Source organism: Micromys minutus, assembly GCF_963924665.1.
Source record: "Micromys minutus genome assembly, chromosome: 14".
NCBI lineage: Eukaryota > Metazoa > Chordata > Mammalia > Rodentia > Muridae > Micromys > Micromys minutus.
The window spans coordinates 29,387,007-29,410,223 of NC_137983.1; the positions used below are offsets into that span (position 1 = coordinate 29,387,007).

Sequence of the window (23,217 nt, forward strand, 5' to 3'; positions counted from 1 at the left end):
GAGAGGAGAAGAGAGAAGAAGAGAGAAAAGGGAAGAGCAGGGAAGGGGAGGGGAGAAGAGGAGAGGGGAGAGCAGGGGAGAGAAGGGGAAGAGAGGAGAGGGGAGAGCAGAGGAGGGGAGAGGAGGGAAGGAGAAGGGAAGGGAGGGGAGGGGAGGGAAGGAGAGGGGAAGGGAGGGGAAAGGAGGAGAGGGGAGGAGAGAGCCCTTACATGTAGGCTGAGCTTGTACAGAATCCATCCCTAACCTTGCACTTAGCTGTACTTTTATTTTCATAAATCCAACTCTGGGAAGGGAACCAGTTATAAAATAAAGATACTATTGCATATTAACAAAAAATCATTAGTCTGATGTGCTGCTAGGTTAACTAAACATATGATTTTGAGCATAAGGCTTTGCAAGTATATTTTCTAGAGCTTATTATTCCTGTGACGAAGAGAGAATGATACTTTCTCTGAAAAATTAGTACAAATAACAAGTTAAACTGCAAAGAGGTTTTTTCCCCCTCCATCAACTCATATCCCCATTAGTATAAAACTTAGTCTTAAGCGTAATTTAAGGTCTAACAATCTCTTAACTCTACACAAGTACTGCATGATCTCACTCAAGTGGGGAATATAAAATAATGACTGAGAAGTTGAGAATAGAATCATAGTTACCAGAGGCTAAAGAGTATAGGGATGGAGAGAGGTAGAGAGGGAAGGTTTAGGTAATAAATCAGCAGGGAGAGATAGGAAAAGTTGATTGTACTGGCTGGTTTTGTGTCAACTTGACACACACTGCAGTCATCACAGAGAAAGGAGCCTCCCTTGAGGAAATGCCTCCACGAGATCCAGCTATAAGGCATTTTCTCAACTAGTGATCAAGGGGAGGGGGGCAGCCCATTGTGGGTGGTGCCATTCCTGGGCTGGTGGACCTGGGTTCTATAAGAAAATAAGCTGAGCAAGCCAGTAAGTAACATCCCTCCATGGCCTCTGCATCAGCTTCTGCTTCCTAACCTGCTTGAGTTCCAGTCCTGACTTCCTTTGGTGATGAACAGCGATATGGAAGTGTAAGCTGAATAGATCTTTTCCTCCCCAACTTGCTTCTTGGTCTTGATGTTTGTGCAGGAATAGACTAAACCCTGACTAAGACATTGATCAATGGTTTTCAAGTAGTTGGCTAAGAGTAAGAAGCTCTAGTGTGCCCTTGCAGTAGGGCAACTAGTGGTAACAATGTATAGAACATGTAAAACACTGAAGGAGATTTAAGGTTTTCAACTCTAAGTGAATGATTGAGATTTGAGAAGATAACTGTTTAACATGTTTAAAGCAATATGCAGCATATACTTTATGGAAACATACATAACTCTATTAATATAACAATAAAAATGTGCATGGGTGTTTTGTACGCATGTATGCATTTGCATCATGTGCATACCTGGTACCACCAGAGGCAAGAAGAAGGTGTTAGTCATTGAATATGGCACCTCTGGAAGAGCACCCAGCACTCTACCGTTGAGCTATCTTTCCTGCTTTCATGGAAGGTTTAATCTTTCACTTAAAGGGTTAAAAAAATTTTCAGGGGCTGGGAGATGGCCCTATCAGTAAAGTGCTTGCTTCACATACATGAAGACCGGAGCTCAGTCCCCAGCACTTCTGTAAAATGGCTGGGCACTCAAGAGCATCCTACAGTCCCAGCATTGGGGAGGCAGAGAAAAAGAGGATCTGATCCATGAGATTTGTTGCCACCCCTCGGTGTGGCCAGATCAGGAAGCATCATGTTAAATGAAAGACAGCTTCAAAATACAAAGTAGACTAAGACTGAGAAAGACATCTGATGTTAGCCTCTGTCTTCCACATGCACAGCCATGTATCTGTACAGTATATGTAAATACACAGAGGCAAAATAAAATAATATTAATTTCTAGCTATATACAGCTAGAATATACAGCTTCAATTTCTGCACTTGGGAAACAGAAACAGGGAGATCAGGAGTTCGAGGTCATCATTGACAATTTAGTGTGTTCAATGTCAGCCTGGGCTACATGAGACCCTGTTTCAAAATAAAATAAAATAAAACAAATAAAAACTTGCAATTCTCAGGCTATACATGCAAATAATAGTCTTCCATCTTACTGATCCCTATAAAGTAAAATAAAGACTTCGTTAGTGGTTGTTCTAAAGGATCAAAGAGAAGATAAATAAACTTTCCTCCTCAAGCTGCTTTTGGTCATGATGTTTCATCAGAGCAACAGAAACCTAATAGGGTTAAGCATTTAAAATTAAAATATAACTTCAAGAGTTTTCCACCTGGTCTTCTTTTTCTTTCATGTTGCTTTTTGTGAAAAGATAAGTGTGCTAAGCGTGCTAGGGAGATGCTAGGAGCAGGACTACTATGAGCAGTACTCTGAACTCCTTTGAGCCAGTTAACATCATAAGCCACACACAGGCAGTCACTGCTGCTGACAGAGGTGGCCTCAGAGAATAAGAGGAGTTCATCATGGAGGGAAATCAGGGCCGGAACTGAAGCAGAGACCGTGGAAAAACTCTGACTGTTGGCTTGATTCCCACGGCTTGCTCAGCTTGCATTCCTATACAATCCAGTACCTGCTTCCCAGGGCTGGCACCACCCACAGTGGGCTGAGTATTCCCATATCAATCATTAATCAAAAAAAATGTCCCCACAGACTTGTCTGTAAGCCAACATGACAGAGGCATTTTCTCAATGAGGTTCCCCTTTTTCCAGTTGACTCTAGATTACATGAAGTAATTTACAAATTTACAAATTTACAAAAACCTGATCATCACACTTATAACATCTGTAGGTTTGTGAGCATAATCGAGAATATAGGAAAAAAACACACTCAGAAAACCTGTGGACCTCATGTCGCGGTTGCAGCATCAGTATCCAATGATGTCAGATAGATGAAGATCAAACTGTTCATGTAGTCAGTTATCACATAATGGTAAGTTGGTGTGTGATAAATCATAGCACTGAGAAAGCATCTCACATAGATTGACGGTTAGAGTCAAGCAGCCAACCATAGCAGTGCAAACTGAGTTGCCTGAAGGCAACCTCACTTCCAGTTTCTTACTTTACTAATGCAATCATGCAGCCAATAGAAATATTAATAAATTAATAAAATATACTAACGGGCTGGAGAGAAGGCTCAGCGGTTAAGAGCACTGACTGCTCTTTTAGAGGTGCTGAGATCACTTCCCAGCAACCACATGGTGGCTCACAACCATCTGTAATGGGATTTGATGCCCTCTTTTTGTGTGTCTGAAGAGAGCTATAGTGTACTCATATACATAAAATAAATCTTTTTTAAAAACCCACTATCACAACATAATATAGCATATAACACACAATATAATTAAAATTAATAAGTTGGTAATAAAATAAGTATTAAGTTAATAAAATTTAATAAGCCCCCAAAGCCACTCTCAGGTTCCCTTTTTAAAGATTCTGTTTTATCATTCATTCTTTTAATTTATATTTTATTTTTTAATCATTCATTTTTCAACAGATATAAACCTAAGTATGAGTTGTAAAACATTACATAGGCACATTTCCCATGAGAATTGCTACTTGATTGTGTGGGAAATGATACAAAGGGGTTTATTAGCAACAAGATTGTGCTCGCTCATCAGAAAGGCAATCTTTTTAACTGAGTGCATATTCTAATCCTCCTGTATGAATTATGTGGATAAAATCTTTGAAGCATTGTTAGAGAGGCATTCTTGACGAAACTGAACCTGACAGTGTCCTTTTATCCAGATCCAATGTGCTTAGACTGGGAGGCGCATATAGAATCATAGAGAATCCTGCTTTAACATATGACTCAGTGGGTACATTCAGTGTTAGATAAAGGCACTCAGGGCAGCAAAAAGTGCATGAGCAGAAGTTACTTCAACAGCCATACTTTAACATCCCCTCTATGTGTGTCCTTGGCTACACTTTAGTTTGACAGGCTATTCACAGTTCTTTATATTCAAGAAAGCTTGACAGTAATATCTTATTTGTGTCTTACAAACGTATATATTTTCATGTGAATGTGCAAGTGAGTTCATGTGTAGAGTCCCATTTTCATCAGTGGGTGTTTTCCTTCCTGACAACATCCCCCCCTTTATTTTTTGAGACAATGTCTCTCACTGAATCTGGAGCTCAATGATTTTGCTATATTGGCTAGCCAAGGAAGCTCTATCAAAGACACAGCTGGTTCTGTGAAACCTCACTCCTAGTACTGGGCTATACAGATGCACTACCATCCCAAGCTTTTTCTATGAGTTCAGATGCCTACCACTGGGCTCAAATCCCCAGGCTTGCATGGAAAACACCTCACCAACTGATCTACCTTCTCAGCATCCAAGGCTGACAATAATACATAAACAGGTAGACAGGAATTTTACAAATCCTTGGGTACTGACATCCTGTATGGCAAGTTAAGACATGAATGTTAGACAAGTCCCATCCTGGTAGTCAAGTTAAGATATGAATATTAGACTAGGCAAGTCCCCTGCCACAACCTTGGAAGCAGGATAAGTGTACAACAAAGACATGTTCCTAAGACAGCCTGATATCCCTAAGTCTTGATTGGTAGAATAACTTGGCACAGATGTTTGTGATTTGGGGGGCTTAAAAACCTTGTATGATTTTAACTTGGGGTCATGGTTCAGTTCTCAAATCTGGACCAGGGCACTCATCAACCAGCCCTGGGGCACATGTTCAATAAACTATCTCTATCTAACTGAAACCAGTGTTGTGGTTTGTGAGGTGATTCCTGGACCCCAATATGTTACTGTCAGCTAAATGAAGAGATCTTTTATAATGGAAAAGAGGTCAATTCCCAGAGACCCCATAACATCCTACGTGTACCTCAAAACACACAAAATAGAAACAAGAGCAACAACAACAAAACTCCTAAAGATAAAGTAGATAAACCTACTTTTACAGTTAGAGACACCAGCCTTCAGTATTACAAGTAACAGATAACCAAAACAGTGATATGTCAAAATTTGACCCAAACCATCAAACTGTTTGACATTAGTGGATTTTATACAATGTCTTAGCCAAAAGAGCAAAATGAATATTCTTGTCCAGGGTACATGAATATTCTCAAAGATATATCTTAGAGAAACTATAGGTTTTATTGCATCTACAAACAATGGAATTAAATTATCAATATATGGTGATATTTGGAAAATATTCAAATGTCAAAATTAAAAACCATAAATAGTCATAGGTTGAAGAAAACAGCACAGAAGATATTAGAAAAAATTATGTACAATGAAAATTAAATATCAAAATTACTAGCTACACTTGGGAAATATTGAATTAACTTATATTAAAAATGTCTCATATCATAATAGTTATGTTTTCACTGTTCTAAAGGAGAAATGGAAGACATTAAATCTCTAGGAGAAAAATGATAATAAATCTAGCAGAAGAAATTAATAGACTAAATCTTTAAAAAGAACAGAGAAAAGAAAATTAAATCCAAGTTGAGCCCTGAAAGTCTTTTTTAATTGATAAATCATTGGGCAAAATTATTAGGAAAGGCAAAAAAGAATGGTAAAGAGATAGAGAAGGGGTGGAGAAATGAAATAACCTATAAAAGAATTAAAAATACATATTTAAAGGAAGCATGGAAAGGAACAAAGTACAGAAAGAGTTAAATCAATAATGTTACGAAAATGTCATACAAATGTTACATGTTCAACAGAGAGATAAGCTAAAGAATGCAGTGATTGAAATCAAGAATGCAATAGAGTTTCAATAGTAGATCAAATGAAGTAAAAAAGAAGCACCCTCAAAGGCAGGCAATTTGAACTATCTCATCAGAAAAGCAAACAGTAATGGGAGTATGAAGGCATATGCAATTATGTGATAGTATCAAATAAATCAACACATGCTTGCACAAGTCTCTAAAAGGGAAAGGTTAGAAATGAAGGCAGGGACGATGGACAATTAAAAGAAACATGACATGGGGCAAAGGCCATAGGCATCAATCATTGATTTGACAACCATATTTATCACCCTGCACAAAACTCAATTCCAAATGAATCAAGGACCTTTAACATAAGGCTAGCTACCTTAGATCTGATAGCAGAGAGCAAGGACGAGTCTTGAACTCATTGGAAGAAGAAAAGACTTACTGAACAGAACATTATTAGCACAGGCACTAAGATCAACAATTAATAAGTTGGACTCATGAAACTGAAAATCTTATGTATAGCATAAAAGACCACAATTAGGGGCACCCTGACAAGTTACAGAATGGGAAAGTGTATTTACTAATTAGACATCTAATGGAGGGTTAGTACTGAAAACATATAAAGACCCAAAAATATGAATGTCAAGGAAACAACGTGATTAAAAAAAAAAAAAAAGGAGAAACAGAAGTAAGAGTTCTCAAGAGATGAAACAGTAATGTCTGAGCATCACTGAAGAAATGTTCAACATCCTTAGCCACTGGGCAAATGGAAAATAAAACTACTTTGAGATTTCATGTTGCCCAAGTCAGACTGGCCAGGATCAATATGACAAAGGACAGCTGATGTGGAAGAACTGTGGGCATGTCATGTGAGGAGCAGGCAATACGTACTCATTGCTGGTGGTAATGCAAACATGTATAGCCACTATATAAATCTGCTTGATGGTTCCTAAGGAATCTGGAATCAGATTCTTAAGATCCAGCTCTTGAGCACATACTCAAAGCATTCCACTTCTACAACGGGGACACTTTCTAATTCATGTCATTGCTGCTTTATTTATAACACCTAGAAGTTGGAAGCAGCCTGTATGTCCATCAGCTGATGATGCATAATAAAAACTTGGAATATTTAAATGCTGGAATACCTTTTTTTAGTACAGAATAGAGTTTATTCAGGTCATGGGGGGAGTTAAGAGGGTAGTAGAGGCAGAGAGAGAAAAGAGAGTAGAGAAGTAGAAACGTAGAGGCCAGCCATGAGCCTGTGGAGAGAGAGGCAGGAGAGGAAGGGGAAGAGGAAGGGCAGGGAGGGGGAAGACCAAGAGGCCAAGACAGCAAGAGCACAAGCACTGGAATACTATTTAACTGTTGGGAAAAAATGAAAGTATGGTATGTTCAAGTAAATGGATTGAGTTAGGACAAAAAAAGTCATCCTGAGTGAGGCAGCCCAGACACCAAAAAATATTGTATGTTATCTTTCATGTACAGATTATATGTTTTAGGCCTTCTTTATGGATTCTACAATCAGAATAATCACAAGGGTCAGAGGAGTGAAGGGGAGGATAGGATCTCTAAAGAAATGGATAATAAAATGTGTTGTTATGGATATATAAAGGCAAAACCAGAATAGGATGGTCAAGTAGGGATAGAGATAGAAGAGAGAAGTAAGAGAAGGGAATATGGACAGAAAGAAGTATCATTAAAGGACATTTGCAAAACATACTACTGTAGAATCTTTCTAAAAAGTATATATACATATATATTTTTCATATATATGAAAGGAGTCTGAATTGAGTTACCAAATATTAGGGCAGTCAAAACACCAACTAGATATCACCATCATATGCCATCAAGTAATACTCCAATGGTAGGAATGAGTTATATCTTCTTGGGCTTTTTGGCCCAAAGGGACCTATGAAAACCCCCAACCTAACAGGCTTTTGCTAAGGTGTTGTTAGTCTTTATAAACTTATGGTAGAGCCCTGTCAGAGAAGATGGCACTTACACATGTTACCAGACACAGAGAAGTTGACCATGTGCCTAATTAGAATTTTCGCCTTCCTGGCTAGTCTCTGTGGTATTGGAAGGTCCTCTGCATGCCACTGGGGGTGAAAGACAATGATCAACATCTCTTTGCCATCAAACCTGTAATCTACAACAGAAGCCTTCCTGCCAGATACAGTGGCACAAATGTCATGGGAGAAAACCACTTTCTGACATGATTTCAGGTCCATTCTATAAGATGGAACCTATACCTGAAAGTAATAAAGTGGCCAGGAATCTGAGTCTAGATAGGTGATGGTCCCAGAAAAAGCATGATACCATTATTCTGCCAAAGGAACATAGCAATAACAAGATTACTAACGACATACTATATAACACAAGATTAGTACCTCACTCCAGCCTGTCAGTCTTCTTACAGAAAACAATAATTAACACAGAAACACACACCTGGACAATACAGTGACTGAGAAATTTAAGAACTCTCCTTTCCCCTGAGTGGTGGCAGTGTCTCACTTATAATCCCAGAACATGGGCAACAGAGACAGGCAGATCCATTGTGAATTTGATCTGATCTATAGTACAAGTTCCGGGACAGCCAAAGCTCCACAGAAAAACTGTGTCTCCAAAAACCAAAACCCAAAATCAAATCAAATCGGATCAAGACAAAACAACAACAAACCCCCAAAACAAACCAAGACAAAACCCCCAAGCAAACAAACAAACAAGCATACTCCTTTTCTAAATGGGGTACCTTCATTAATGCCTTCCCCTCAAGCTTGAAGATTTATTCAGAAGAGGCAGAAAGATTTTAAGAGTCAGAGCAGATGACTCCAAAGACATAGTGTCTTCCAGAAGAGGGCATCAGATCCCATCACTAATGGTTGTGAGCCACCATGTGGTTTCTGGGAATTGAACTCAGGACCTCTGGAAGAGCAGTCAGTATTCTTAACCGTGGAACCATATTTCCAGCTCATAGTGTCTTCCAGAAACAACAGGACTGTTACACATATGAGCTAACGGAAACAGGCAGTATGCACAAGGCCTATATAGGTTCAAGATAGACAGGTTTCCAACATTAAGAGGGGAGAAGTAGCAAGGGCTCCCACTGCTAAACAAGAAGGTATCTGTTCTGGCTGGTTTTGTGTCAACTTGACACAAGCTGGAGTTATCACAGAGAAAGGAGCCTCAGTTGAGGAAATGCCTCCATGAGATCCAGATGTAAGGTATTTTCTCAACTAGTGATCAAGGTGGGGGGGAGGGCCCAGTCCATTGTGTGTGGTGCCATCCCTGGGCTGGTAGACCTAGGTTCTATAAGAAAGCAGGCTAAGCAAGCCAGGGGAAGCAAGTCAGTAAAAAAAAAATCCCTCCATGACCTCTGCATCAGCTCCTGCTTCCTGACCTGCTTGGGTTCCAGTCCTGACTTCCTTTGGTGATGAACAGTGATATGGAAGTGTAAGCTGCTTCTTGGTCATGATGCTTTGTGCAGGAATAGAAAAGTGTCTAGGACAGTACCTGAAACTAATACCCAGTGTCAGAAGTTGTTTTTCTCCAATAAAATCTTATTGGTTATATTAACTTCAGGCAGACCCAATGCTAAGGAATAGTCAGCTAACACAAAACAAGTTCAGTGGTATTCCTTTTCTGACTCATTTTGCTTTGTTTTCTGTATGAACATGTTTTGTCTTATTGATCATTTTTTAATCTTGATTTCCATTTTTCTGAGCTTTTTTGTCTATTTGTTTGTTTAAAAAAAGAAAGAGAGAGATGGAGGGAGGGAGGGAGGGAGGGAAGGAAGGAAGGGAGGGAGGAAGAGATCATAAATGCGGGTGCGGAGAACCTGGGAGAAGTGGAGGGAAGGGAAAAACATCAAAATATATCTTATGAGTTTTTTTTTCAGTTAAAAATGACAAATTGTGATCCTCAGGAATGAAAAAAAATTGCAATATACTTGAGTAGCTAGTGAGAGTATCATCTGTTAAGAAGCCTTACGACATTCTAAATGGAAAGTGTGAAGCAAAATCTCAAGATTAGGTTATTTATTACTGAAAATTCAAAAATCTTCTTCTGTATGTGACTCCTTCCTGTGTCCTCCAGTGTACTAAGGTTTGTGACATGTCACTCAGCACCCAGACATGACACAATACGCTCCTGAGAGACCCACACACTGCCAACTACATGGTGTCTCCGTCGCCTCTGGACTGGATGTTACGACGAAGAGACTGAGAATATTCAGCCCAGAGTCTGGGAGTTAATTCTACGGTCGTGGAACCCCATTGTCTGAAGAGGGCTTTGGCAACTTTGTGCTGGAACCTTTGAGATTCAGGAAAGGCTCAAAGACCCAGGACCCAGGAGGTCAGTTGTTTTGCAGTTGTTTTCTTCTCTGGAGGTGACAATGCTATATTGTTGGAAGCTAGTGGAAGTACTGTGTACTCTACGGGCAACTATCAATAACACCTTACAGCCACTTCTTCGACAATGAGGCTCATGAGTCAGACTCATGAGTCAGCCAGAGGCTGCAAAGGCACTGATATCTACTGCTGGAGACCCCACGGTGGTACAGGTTTAAATGAATCAGCGGCCGTCCATTGTGACTAAAGACAACACTTTCCATGGGTACACACAGGATATAGGTCACATGCTGTATTTGAAAGCCAAATAGAGCTTCTGATGCTACCCAGGTAAGAACAGCAGCTGAGGCAACATTGATAGGAGCTTTGATTAAGCAGCTCCCCCAGGTTCCCAATCTCCCCGGACTGCCCTGTGGTAGAGTTCTACTAGGGAGGTTCCTCACTGAGCCAACAGGACCCAAAGAATGCCGTTTCCCATGTGACAAGCAAAATAAAAAAGGATGTGGTTTGGAGCTAAGAGAGGCAAAATCAAAACCACAAACACATAGGATCCCTCAGGTGGAGCTTTACTGAGACCTTGAAGCACTAAAGTTGCTGAGAGTGAAGACCATGAGTTATGTTCTAGGACCATAGCTTTATTGAATGATGAGATTTTCTTTATGTTGAAATACTAACTATCTCGGGGAGTCTGTGTCACTGAATTCTGAAACACACAGTGTCTCACATACAATGAAAATGCATTGTAGGACGTGGGAAATGTAGGCAGATTTGATACCACATTTGAAACTACGAGTTGTTGCTATTCTACTGTAGAGGTCCTCACGCCATTGCTATCTTCCTTATCTTTTGAAAAGAAACCACTGGGTTCTTCGCCCTTAGGTGGTTTTGTATACCTAGTCAAGAGAAAAAATAACACGATAAACGATGAAAAGTAAGCGAAAAGAATCCAAATAGAAATCCATAACCTTGTACCTTTCCTGGGTTTCATTTTTTTCGGATGCACAGTGCCACTGTCAACACTTCCTCCAAAGCCACTTTCCTGGCAATATGGCGGGCCCCAGCCACGGTTGCAGTGGCAGTGATGTAAGTTGTTGCACACACCTTTCATGTTGCATGTCTTGGGTGAACACTGGCTTACCCAAACTGACTTATGGACACACTTCTTATTAATACACACATGCTCTGGGCCACAGTCTGTGCCATCTTTCACAAAACCAATGTCTGGGATTGTCATCCCAAAATGGTAGTCGGTCCCCCAACAGGTGACGCCATTGAGGTGAGTCCAGACCACTGTGGAATGCTCTTGCAAAAGTGGGATGCCTGCTACGTTCTCACACTGAACTCTGCCACAGAGGATGTCTGAGTCATTACATCGTAAGTATGCATTTCTGATCATACCACAGTTGCCAAAACGGTCACCTTGGGTGTTGAGTTCCCTGTAGCAACTCTGAGCCGCACTCCTGGCTTCTTTGCCAAAGATTTGCTTACACTGTTCATTTCGGTTATTACATCTCTTTTTGTAGCAGTAGCCACCATCTTTACAGGGGCTCCCATCAAGCAAATAAACATCAATAGGACACTTATATGAATGTCCATTGCACCATTCTGGAAGGTCACATTCATTGACCTTTTCTCTGCAAACTGTGCCTGATGGCACGATCTCGCAACGATTGCAACAAAGCCCGGAAGCACAGGCGGCCCCATCTTTGAGCTTGCAGCTGGGCTTACAACATGGGTCTTCTGCACACATTTCTGCAGATCCACAATCACACTGCTCTCCATCGTCAACCACCCCATTCCCACAGAGACTGTTTTTGAGGATGCCCATTGGCTTCTTTTCCTTGCGCATACAGTTGGTAGTAGCACATGTTGTCCAAAAGTAAGAATAACTACAGTTACTGAACTTGGTGCTGCCACTGTCTGTTGGAGCCATTAAGCAATAATTTGCTCCACATGTACATGAGTTGTCATCGTGATACATACCCAAATTATGACCCATCTCATGTGCTATAATTTGTCCAAAATAAAAAAGATTACTTCCTAACACACGATCAACTCCACAGTTATACGCTGGTGTACAGACAGTTCCAACATAAGCCAAACCAAGGTAAATACCAAAATGATGATTCACAAAAATATGTGCAATATCATTTGGAATACGAAAATTAAGGCTGACAGCCTTCCAAATACAAAAGTCATTTAGGAGGGCATTTATGCTACCCACAGGCACATGGTTTCTCTCATTCCATAGCTCAACTCCAAGTAAAACTAGCTCAACATCCAGTGTCCGGTAAATGTCATTTATTATGTTGATAATGGTGAATACTTCCACTAACACTCGTGACCTATTATTGTTATGATGACGAATTCGATTATAGTCAACAACCAAGGCCAGGTCAAGAAAATGCTTGTGAGTCCACCATCCCTCATAGTGGCTTTGCCTCAGAGTGAGGTGCTCATTCTTCTGAAGCTTCGTTTGCTGGGCTATCTCTTCTGTCAATGCACATCTCATGGGGAGGAGTTCTGTCTCCTCGTTGTCTATCTTGTGAACCAAATGTTCAAATGTGGAAGAAAGGTTCTTGGGCTTGATTTCATATACTGTGCCATTTATCTGTAATATTCCTTGAAAGCCTCCGTAACAGGTTGTAATAACAACCATGAACTCTGGGTCTCCATCCATATAGCCGTGGTAGTAGCAATCCTTCTGCACATAAGGCTGGTCCTTGTGCAGAGCCCCTTGCTTAGTGTAGGTGAATACAGAGAAGAGTCTAGATACCAAGAACTTCTTGGCCTTCATGTAAATAAAATGTTTCTGGCCCCCAAAGTGCAGGCTGTAGGTCAGCCATCCCATAGCCCACACTGGTTTGTCACCTGTGACTCGTAAGGGTATTACTACTTCTGGGAGGCTGGTGTGCTGAGCATACCCAGTCAAGGGCCATGATGAAAGAATGATCCATATCTCTAGCGAGAGGTACAGATGAAGTATCCTCAAGTATAACACAGCTTTACCCATAGCTACCTTGTCCTCTGAGACAGGAAAGGAGGATGCTCTTTGTCTTGTTTGCATGTGCAGTGCTGGCTTTGAACACTGTCTTCTGGCAGAGTTGATGCTTTAGACTAGCAAGACTAAATGAAAGGACAGAAATTGGAGTATCTCAGTTATGGGCAGGCCATGGTGGAAGAGAAAGATCAAGACGTAAGCTTAAATGGCCGAGGTATTGTTCAAAGGCCTGACTCTACAAAGTGCATTAGATTTGCTTGTTGAATTTTGTTGAAGTACAGTCAAACTGTTGGTGCAAGGAAGAATTCTAACTTGCAAATGTGGATACTTTCTAAACCTAGGCAAAGAACTAATAGATTTAACAGTTTTTTTTTTAAGTATATGAGTTTTCTTATATATGATAAAGACATCTAAGATTTACCAGTGGCCCTCACATATGTGCTTATGTATACCTTTGCCTTACAAATGAACACTTGTATAAGATACACACAGAAACATGCACCCATGTAATTCCATTCACACACACACTGTAAGCTTATTGCACAAAATGCCAAGAGATCATAACAGAAAAGAAGAAAAGGATCTACTGAGGACAAATGTTCTCAATTGTGAATACCATCTTAAGACCTTCAGGTATTCTCCACATCTCTGGGTTTCATGTTGTTAGTTTTTAAAACAGGATTTCATGTATCACTTTGCCTAGCTTTGATTTCATGGTCCTTTAGCCTCTGGCTCCCATTCAAGAGTTTGAACTACAGACACATATTACTTACTATTTTTATATTTCCATTTCCAACAAAATGTATTTCCTTGAGATACATTTGACTATGTTGAATTCGAATTTTTGTTCTGATGGGAAAGATTAGTCATTATTGATATGTTACTCTTGATAATTAATTCATATGACTTCACCATAATTTACTCTTAAAATATTGCCATGCAATCTTCTCAAAGAAAAACAAAGTAATATGATCTGGACTGGCTTTGCACCATGGACAACAATTTGTACAATGACTCAACATGTCATAATTCCTGAGTGAATGCAACATCCTCATTCATACAGATACATGTATTACAAAACCTTAAATTTGACTTTCAAAGTTTTTTCTCCGTTGTTTTCATTCCATACCTTCATCAAATGCATCAGTCTCTGTACTGTTCATACTACCTGGCTTTTTCTTCTGATATAGTGTCTAACTCGGTGTTATTCAAAGCATAGTAACAACCCATTAAATGGTTTAGAATGCCCAGTCAAATAAATAGAAGAAAATAGAAAAAATACAGATAATTCTTTTATCTGGTTATGGTTTGAAATACTAGATAAGAGTCAGGCGTATGTTCCTGTGTGAACTCATAGTCTAAATATTTGCCTTTCTATTCCTAGTCTTAATTCTTGAAAGACTTACTAGCAGGTGAAGTGACAATGTCCATGACCTTGTCTAATGATAGCTTGCTTCATGTCACATTTGCAGTGTAGATTTTTCTTGAGACTTTACATGGCAAAGAGAATATCGGTCCCCATGTTCTTTTTCTGTTATAAGGTCGAGTTCTAGATTGAACTGCCTAGCAACAAGAAACTCTCAGGCTACAGAACAATGCAGATAGCGAGGGTTCTACCCCATGCTTGGACTTTTGCAACCAGTTTTCTTCCTTTTTTCCTCCCAAAATATTTCTATTGAAAATTCTCTGCATTTACATTTCAGATGTTATTCCTTTCCCACAATCCCATCACCCCTCCCACTCCCATTGCCTCCATGAAGGTACTCCCTCTCCCAACCACCCTTTCCCACCTCAGCACCTTGGAATTCCCCTACAGAGAGAAAACCAGCCTTCATTATACCAAAAGCCTCTCCTGCCATTGATGTTAGAAAATACTATCCTATGCTGTATATGCACCTCGGGCCATGGGTCTTTCCATGTGTACTCATTGGTTGGTGTTTTAGTCCTTGTTAACTGTGGTAGGTTTGGATAGTTGATAATTTCCTTCTTCCTATTGGGTTGCAAACCCTTTCAGCTCCTTCGGTTTTTTCTATAGCTTCTTCTTTGCGGTCCTTGTGTTCAGTCTGATGGTTAGCTACAAGCATCCTCTTCTCTATCAGTATGGTTCTGGCAAAGCCTCTGAGGAGGCATCCATATGAGGTTCTTGCCAGTAAGCACTACTTAGCATCAGCAATAGTGCTTGGGTTTATTGGGCACATATGGGGTGTATTCCCAGGTGAGGCAGTCTCTGACTGATTTTTTTCTTCTCTATTTGTTCGATAATTTCCCCCATGGATGTTTTGTTCTTCCTTCTAAGAAAGACTGAGGCATCCACTTTCTGGCCTTCCTTCCTTCTCTTTGAGCTTCATAAGTTCTGTGGATGGTTCCTTGGATATTCCAAGCTATTTGGGTTAGTATCAAAATATAAGTGAGTACATACTATGAGTGTTCTTGGAGGAATATTCCTCTTTCTCCACATCCACGCCAGCATTTGTTGTCACCTGAGTTATTGAACTTAGCCATTCTGACTGGTATGATGTAAAATCTTAGGGTTGTTTTGATTTGCATTTCCCTGATGACTAGAGATGTTGAGTATTTCTTCAGGTGCTTCTCAGCCATTTGATATTTCTCAGTTGAGAACTTTGTTTAACTCTGTACCCCATTTTTTTTAATAGGATTGTTTGATTCTTTGGAGTCTAACTTCTTGGGTTCTTTGTATATATTGGATACTAGCCTTCTATCAGATGTAGGATTAGTAAAGATCTTTCCCAAATCTGTTGGTTGCCATTTTGTCCTTTTGACAGTTCTTTGCCTTATAGAACCATTGCGATTTCATGAGATCCCATTTGTTGATTCTTGATCTTAGAGCATAAGCCATTGGTGTTCTCTTTAGGATTTTTCTCCTATGCCTATATATTCTAAACTCTTCCCCACTTTCTCTTCTAATAGTTTCAGTGTACCTGGTTTTATGTGGAGGTCTTTGATCCATTTGGACTTGAACTTTGTACAAGGAGATAGGAAAGTATCTATTTAAATTCTTCTGCATGCTGATGGCCAGTTGAACCAACACTATTTGTTAAAGAGGTTGTCCTTTTTCCATTTAATATTTTTAGCTCCTTTGTCAAAGATCAAGTGACCATAGGTATGTGGGTTCATTTCTGGGTCCTCAATTCTGTTCCATTTATTTACCTTCCTATCTCTGTATCCAATACCATGCAGTTTTTATCACAATTGTTTTGTAATATAGCTTGAGATTAGGGTTGGTGATTCCCCCAGAAGTGTTTTTATTCTTGAGAATAGATTTAGCTATTCTAGGTTTTTTGTTATTCCAGATGAATTTCCAAATAGCTCTTTCCAACTCTATGAAGAATTGAGTTGGAATTTTGATGGCATTTTGTAGATGGCTTTTGGAAAAATGGCCATTTTCACAATGTTGATCCTGCCAATCCATGAGCATGGGAGATCTTTCCAACTTCTGAGATCTTCTTCAATTTCTTGCTTTGGAGTCTTGAAGTTCTTGTCATACAGATCCTTCACTTGCTTGGTTAGGGTCACCACAAGGTATTTTATAGTCTTTGTGACTATTGTGAAGGGTGTCCATTCCCTAATTTCTTTCTCAACCTGTTTATCCATTGAGTAGAGGAATGTGGTTGATTTGTTTGAGTTAATTTTATATCGAGCCACTTTGCTGACATTGTTTATCAGCTGTAAGGTTCTTTTAAAGTCTTCTATAAAAGTCTGATAGAATTCTCCACTAAACCCATCTAGTCCTGGACTTTTTCTTCTTTTTTTCTTTTTTGGTTGGAAGGCTTTTGATGACTGCTTCTATTTCTTTAGGTGTTATGGGACTGTTTAGATGATTTATCTGATCCTCATCTAACTTTGGTATCTGTCTAGAAATTTATCCATTTTCTCCAGATTTTCCAGTTTTGTTAAGTATAGGCTTTTGTAGTAGGATCTGATGATTTCTTGAATTTCCTCAGTTACTGTTGTTATGTCTTCCCTTTCATTTCTGATTTTGTTAATTTGGATACTCTCTCTTTGCCCTCGAGTTGTTCTGGCTAAGGGTTTATCGATCTTGTTAATTTTCTCAAAAAACCAGCTCTTGGTTTTGCTGATTCTTTGTATCATTCTTTTTGTCTTTATTTGGTTGATTTCTGCTCTGAGTTTGATTATTTCTGGCCCCACTCCCTGTTAGCAGCTTTCCTCAACAGATAGCCCATGACTCTGGCATCTTGAACATCCTTGGGTCTCCAAGGCAATCTCAATGTTACAACTTTTTGTTTCAGTGTCTAGGATCCACACATGATCTTCTGGCCTCCTCCAAAGCTTGGTGTCACTTCTCCAGCTCTGCCATCTGTAGCTCAGGTTGATCCACTTCACTGTTGCTGCTGTTTTTGGTGACATCACATGGTACTGGCATATCCAATAATCTGGAATCTTCTGCTGCAACTAGGCTTCACCAGTAGCCTCTCATAGGCTCTCTTCATGATGCCAAGTCTCAACTTTGCATGACTTCAGTCCTGGGACATCAACTGCAGCTGAGACTGTACCTTCACCAATGGCCTTCCCTGGCCACTCACAGTGCCAAGCCTCAGCTGCTCTTCATGACCCTTTCATGCTTTTAAAGCCAGTACCACCTGGGTGACTCTTACACATTAACAAGTACAGCTGCAGCACAAGGTATAACCTTGGCTATCTCTGGAGCACAGCTTCTTTGTGCTCTCAAAAAAACACTTCCCAGAAGATTTCCCTTCAGTGATGCTGGTTTTTTCTTAATCGCCATTTTTTTTATCTCCAGCTAGCCAGCATCAATTGTCCAAGTAGTCCCTTCTACTATTCTATACTTTAAAGCCAGAGCATGTGGCTAAAGCTGCTGAGTTCTGCTGCTTGCTTGGGCTGGAACTTGGCCCCTTTGTTCTATTACATTATCACCATCTTTCTGCTTTCCGACTCCTTCACTCCCTAAGCTTGGCTGTCCTGGAACTTGCTCCGTAGACTGACTTTAAACTCAGAGATCTGCATGTCTGTCTCCTAAGAACTGGGATTAAAGGCACAGCTCACCAAGCCTGGATTTAAGTATTTCTTTGCCTAGAACTTGCTCTGTTCTAGGCTGGCCTTGAACTCAGAGATCTGTTTGTCTTTGCCTCTTGGGATCAAAGGCTTGTACTACCACGCCTGACCTAAGCTTTGCTGGGTCGGATTTTGCCCCAAAGTCCCTTAATTCAATTTAATATCCTTGAATCCAGGATTCAGCTTCATTTCACTTCCTGGTACTCCTTTAATACACGAACCATATATTTCATATTTTTCCTTTCTAATTTTGCTACATTTGTTTAAAATCCTCTTCACAAGACTTAACTAGAAAACCAAGTCTATGGTGGGCATTTCTGAGACTTCCTTTGTCAATGCAATTAATCTGAGTCTCTTTACCTTATTTTCAAATAGACTCTTCGTACAAGGGCAAAAAGTAGCCACATTTTTTACCAAAATATCATAAAACAGTGTCTACATGACATATTAAAATTCTTCTCCACAGAAACCTCTTGGGCCAGGCCTTCACAATTCAAATCACTCTCATTAATAGTCTTTCATATTCCTACTAGGATAGTCTATTAAGCCCCATTTAAAGAATTCCACTGCTTTCCAAATCCAGATCCTCAAATCCACATTCTTCCAAACAAAAGCATGGTCAGGTCTTTCCTATCAATACCCCAGTCCCTGGCACCAAATTCTTTCTTAGTTAGGCTTTTACTGCTGTGAACAAACTCCATGACCAAGACAACTCTTAAAAGGACAACATTTGATCTGCCACGCGGACTGCCAGCTCCTAAGGGTGAAAAACTGGTTAGTGGGGGATCTGGGCAGCCAGGGAGCAGAGAGATCTCTGCGGAGTGTGCACGCAGGGCGCACCCTCTGACCTGCCTGATCCAGAATCCACGAACAGAACTTTGGAACTTCTGTTTCCACACAGCGGTGACTTCAGGGCGTGGAGCAGAGCCCGGCCCATCTGCCACGCGGACCAACAGCTCCTAAGGGTGAAAAACTGGTGAGTGGGGGATCTGGGCGGCCAGGGAGCACAGAGATCTCTTCGGAGTGCACACGCGGGGCCTGATCCGGGGTCCAGGAACAAAACTTTGAACCTCTGTTCCCACCCGGCGCCTCTGAGGCATAGAACAGGGCTGAGCCCATCTGCCACCTGGACCAGTGGAGATCCAGGAACACAGACCAGATACAAGGGAACGACGAGAACATATCACTGACAACAAAATGGCAAGAGGAAAGCAAAAGAGTATATCCCAAGGAAACCAAGACAACCTGGCAACACCAGAACCCAGCTCTCCCATAATAGCAAACATCGGAATGCCAAACACTCCAGAAAAAGAAGTCAAAGACCTGAAATCATACCTCAAGATGCTGATAGAGATACTTAAACAAGAACAGGAGGAAAAGCAAAAAGATTCAGAAGCTTTTAAAGAGGAAACAAGAAAAACACTCAAAGAACTCAAAGAACTAGTGGAAAACACAACCAAAGAGACAAAGGAATGGAAGAGGGAATTTAAAACGGAAATTGACACAATAAAAACAACACTAAAAGACATAACCCTAGAGGTAGAACACCTAAAAAAGAAATCAGGAGTGACAGAAGCAAGCATTTCCAATAGATTACAAGAGATGGAAGAGAGAATCTCGGGGGCAGAAGACAACATTGTAAACATAGACAAAACAGCCAGAGAAGATGCAAAAAACAAAAAGCTCCTAACCCAAAATGTCCAGGAAATCCAGGACACAATGAGAAGACCGAACCTAAGGATAATAGGAATAGAAGAGGGAGAAGAGTATCAACTAAGAGGCACAGTAAATATCAACAAAATCATAGAAGAAAACTTCCCTACCCTCAAGAATGAGATGACCACGAGCATAAAAGAAGCCTTCAGAACTCCAAATAGGTTGGACCAGAAAAGAAATACCTCCCGACACATAATAGTAAAAACATCAAGTGCCCAAAGCAAAGAAAGAATACTAAAAGCAGTAAGGGAAAAAGGTCAGGTAACATATAAAGGCAGGCCAATCAGAATCACACCCGATTTCTCAACAGAGACTATGAAAGCTAGAAGAGCCCGGACAGACATCATGCACACCCTAAGAGAGCACAAGTGACAGCCCAAGCTGCTATACCCAGCAAAACTATCAATCACCATAGATGGAGAGATGAAGATATTTCAAGACAAATCTAAATTTACACAATATCTGACCACAAACCCAGCACTACAACGAATTATAGGCCGAAAACCCAATACAATGAAGGGAACTACATCCAAGTAAAAACAAGAAAACTCCTAAGCAAGAAAACCAAAAGAAGAAAGAGACACAGACACAACTCAATTTACAAAAGCAATAATAGCAGGAAACAGCAACCACTATTCCTTGATATCTATTGACATAAATGGACTTCTGTAAGGCTAGGGACATTGTCAAGAAAACAAAACGGTATCCAACAGAGTGAGAGAGATCTTTACCTACCCCACATTAGATAGTGGCCTAATATCCAAGGTATACAAAGAACTCAAGAAGATAGACACCAGAGAATCAAACAACCCTATTTAAAAAAGGGGTACAGAGCTAAACAAAACATTCTCAATTGAGGAATATGGAATGGCTGAGAAACATCTAAGGAAGTGCTTGACATCCTTAGCCATCAGGGAAATGCAAATCAAAACAACCCTGAGATTCCACCTCACACCAGGTAGATTGGCCAAGATCCAAACTCAGATGACAGCAGATGCTGGTGTGGTTGCGGAGAAGGAGGAACACTTCTCCACTGTTGGTGGGGTTGTAAACTGATACAACCACTCTGGAAATCGGTCTGGTGATTCCTCAGAAAGTTGGACATAGTACTACCTGAAGATCCAGCTATTCCACTTCTGGGCATATACCCCAGAGACACTCCAATATACAACAAAGATACATGCACCACAATGTTCATAGCAGCTCTATTTATAATAGCCAGAAGCCGGAAAGAACCTAGATGTCCTTCAGTAGATGAATGGATACAAAAATTGTGGTACATTTACACAATGGAGTACTACTCAGCTATCAGAAACAATGACTTAACCAAATTCTTAAGAAAATGGTTGCATCTAGAGAATATCATCCTGAGTGAGATAACCCAGTCACAAAAGAACAGACATAATATGCAGTCACTAATAGTGGGATGCTAATCCCAGAGGCTCAGACTGCCCCAGAAACAACTCACAGACTGTGTGAAGTTCAAGAAAAATAGAAAACAAAGCAAAACAAAACAAAAAAGACATTATGCTCAACCCTTACACACTAAGAAGACGTTGACTAATTCCGGGTTACATCCTGTTTTACGTGTACTTTTTGCTCATTGTAACTAGTAAGACCTTAATGCAGAGTATCAAACCTTAAAAAAAAAAAAAAAAAAAAGAAAAAGAAAAAAAAAAGCCAAGCTCTGACAAAAATGTATTTGAATACATTTATGCAAAAATGTTTAAAAATTTTTTCCTTTTATCTTTGTTTTGTAAAATAAAGTTTAAAACAATAAATAAAAAAAGAAAAGAAAAATATAGACCAAGAAAAAAAAATATATATATATAATCGACAATGTTCTCTGAGAAGTTTCCAAAGTGGGACAGACCTAAAGTTTTGATTTTAAAAAGTAACATAAATGACAAATCTATTTTTATAAGATTGGATATTTTCGTGAAGGAGGATGGAAATAGTTACGCTTTTCTCACTGTGCACAAGAACAAACTTTTAGTAGATCAAAGACCATCGTGTAACACTTAAAACGCTAAAACTACTAGAGAAGAAAGTAGGGAACAGGTAAGGACTAAGAATATAAGTCCCCGAAACTAAAAACTGTTTGAACAATATTTACATTTGCCTTTTCTTGATAAATGATAGTTTTCAGTTGAACATAAAATTTTATTTTATACAATATATTGTGACCATGGTTTTTATGCATTCATCTTCTCCTACACCCCCCCCCCACCTCCTCACTTACTCTCACTCTCCGAACATTCCCCAGTTTTAAGTCTCTGTTTTAGTTGTCATCTACTACAGGAGGAAGCTTCTCTGTTGATGGCTGACCAAGATGCTGACCTATGACTGTAGTGGAATGTGGTTAGCAGTCATTTACAAGAGTCCTTTGGCATAACAGTGTTTGGTTTTCCCCTAGGTCTATGACCTACCTAGTCTCCAGTTCTTGGCTATCTGAAAAGTGTCAGGCATCGGTCCCACCTCATGGGGTAAGAATTAAATCCAAGCAGAAAGTGGTTGTTTACTCCTACAATGTTTGTGCCACTATTATTCTAGTGTATCATACAGGAAATGTAACAGTTTCACATCAAAGTTTTTGTACTTTGTACATCAAACAACTTGACTTGGTGGTTACCTTCCGGCATGCATAGTTATTTTCTAGGATCATGAACAATAATCAATAAGGGTAAAGGCTCTAGTCAGGCACCTGCTCAGTGTTTCATTGTTAAATGAGATATTTTAATGTTGTGTTTGACAATAGGACCTTACCATTGTTTTTTGGGGTGCTACCTGTAGCTAGTCAAATATCTTGAATAAATTTAAGTAAGTTATTTTCCTCTTGTATTTTTTTTGAAAACTCTTACTTCATTTTTAAAAAACTGGACTGGTTGTTTCCGTATTGTTTTATTTATGTTTTTTTTTCTATTTTATTGTGTGTGTGTGCTTTAGTATTTATGTGGTATATATACTTACACCAGTGAATGTATGTACCTGTAAATATGCATGTATTTTGAGGTACAGTCTTGTTGGAGTAGGTATGTCTGTGTGTTCACCTGTGTATACACGTGTGCACTTGTGTGCATGCATTTGGTAAAACCAATAATTGACGTTTGATATCTTCCTTGATCTCTCATCTACTCACTCTGATTTTTGAAATAAGTGCTCTCAGTGGACCTGGAGCTCATCGGTTCAGTCATGTTGGGTGTACCATGAGCTTAGGGGATTCACCTGACTCCATACATGCTCCTAGTTCTGTGATTTAGGTATATGCCTCAGATGTAAGGAGAGCCAGGGAGAGAGGGCTGTGATGCAAATGGAGATTGGCATGGGCAGAGGACAACTATGACATGCAGAGACCTGGGTGCGGCAACTTTCAGGGAGTTTTTCAGGGTGACTCTAGCTGAGGC

At 39.9% G+C, this 23,217-nt stretch overlaps 1 protein-coding gene across 1 annotated transcript; it reads right to left on the reverse strand.

Moving 5' to 3' along the window:
* Positions 1 to 10,843: 10,843 nt before the first annotated feature.
* On the reverse strand, positions 10,844 to 13,111 carry LOC308429729 (disintegrin and metalloproteinase domain-containing protein 25-like; the record flags this gene model as incomplete). The annotated part of the gene is made up of 1 exon (XM_080928623.1): positions 10,844 to 13,111. The coding sequence occupies one exon, from the start codon at positions 13,109 to 13,111 to the stop codon at positions 10,844 to 10,846; it is 2,268 nt and encodes a 755-aa protein (XP_080784749.1).
* Positions 13,112 to 23,217: the final 10,106 nt, after the last annotated feature.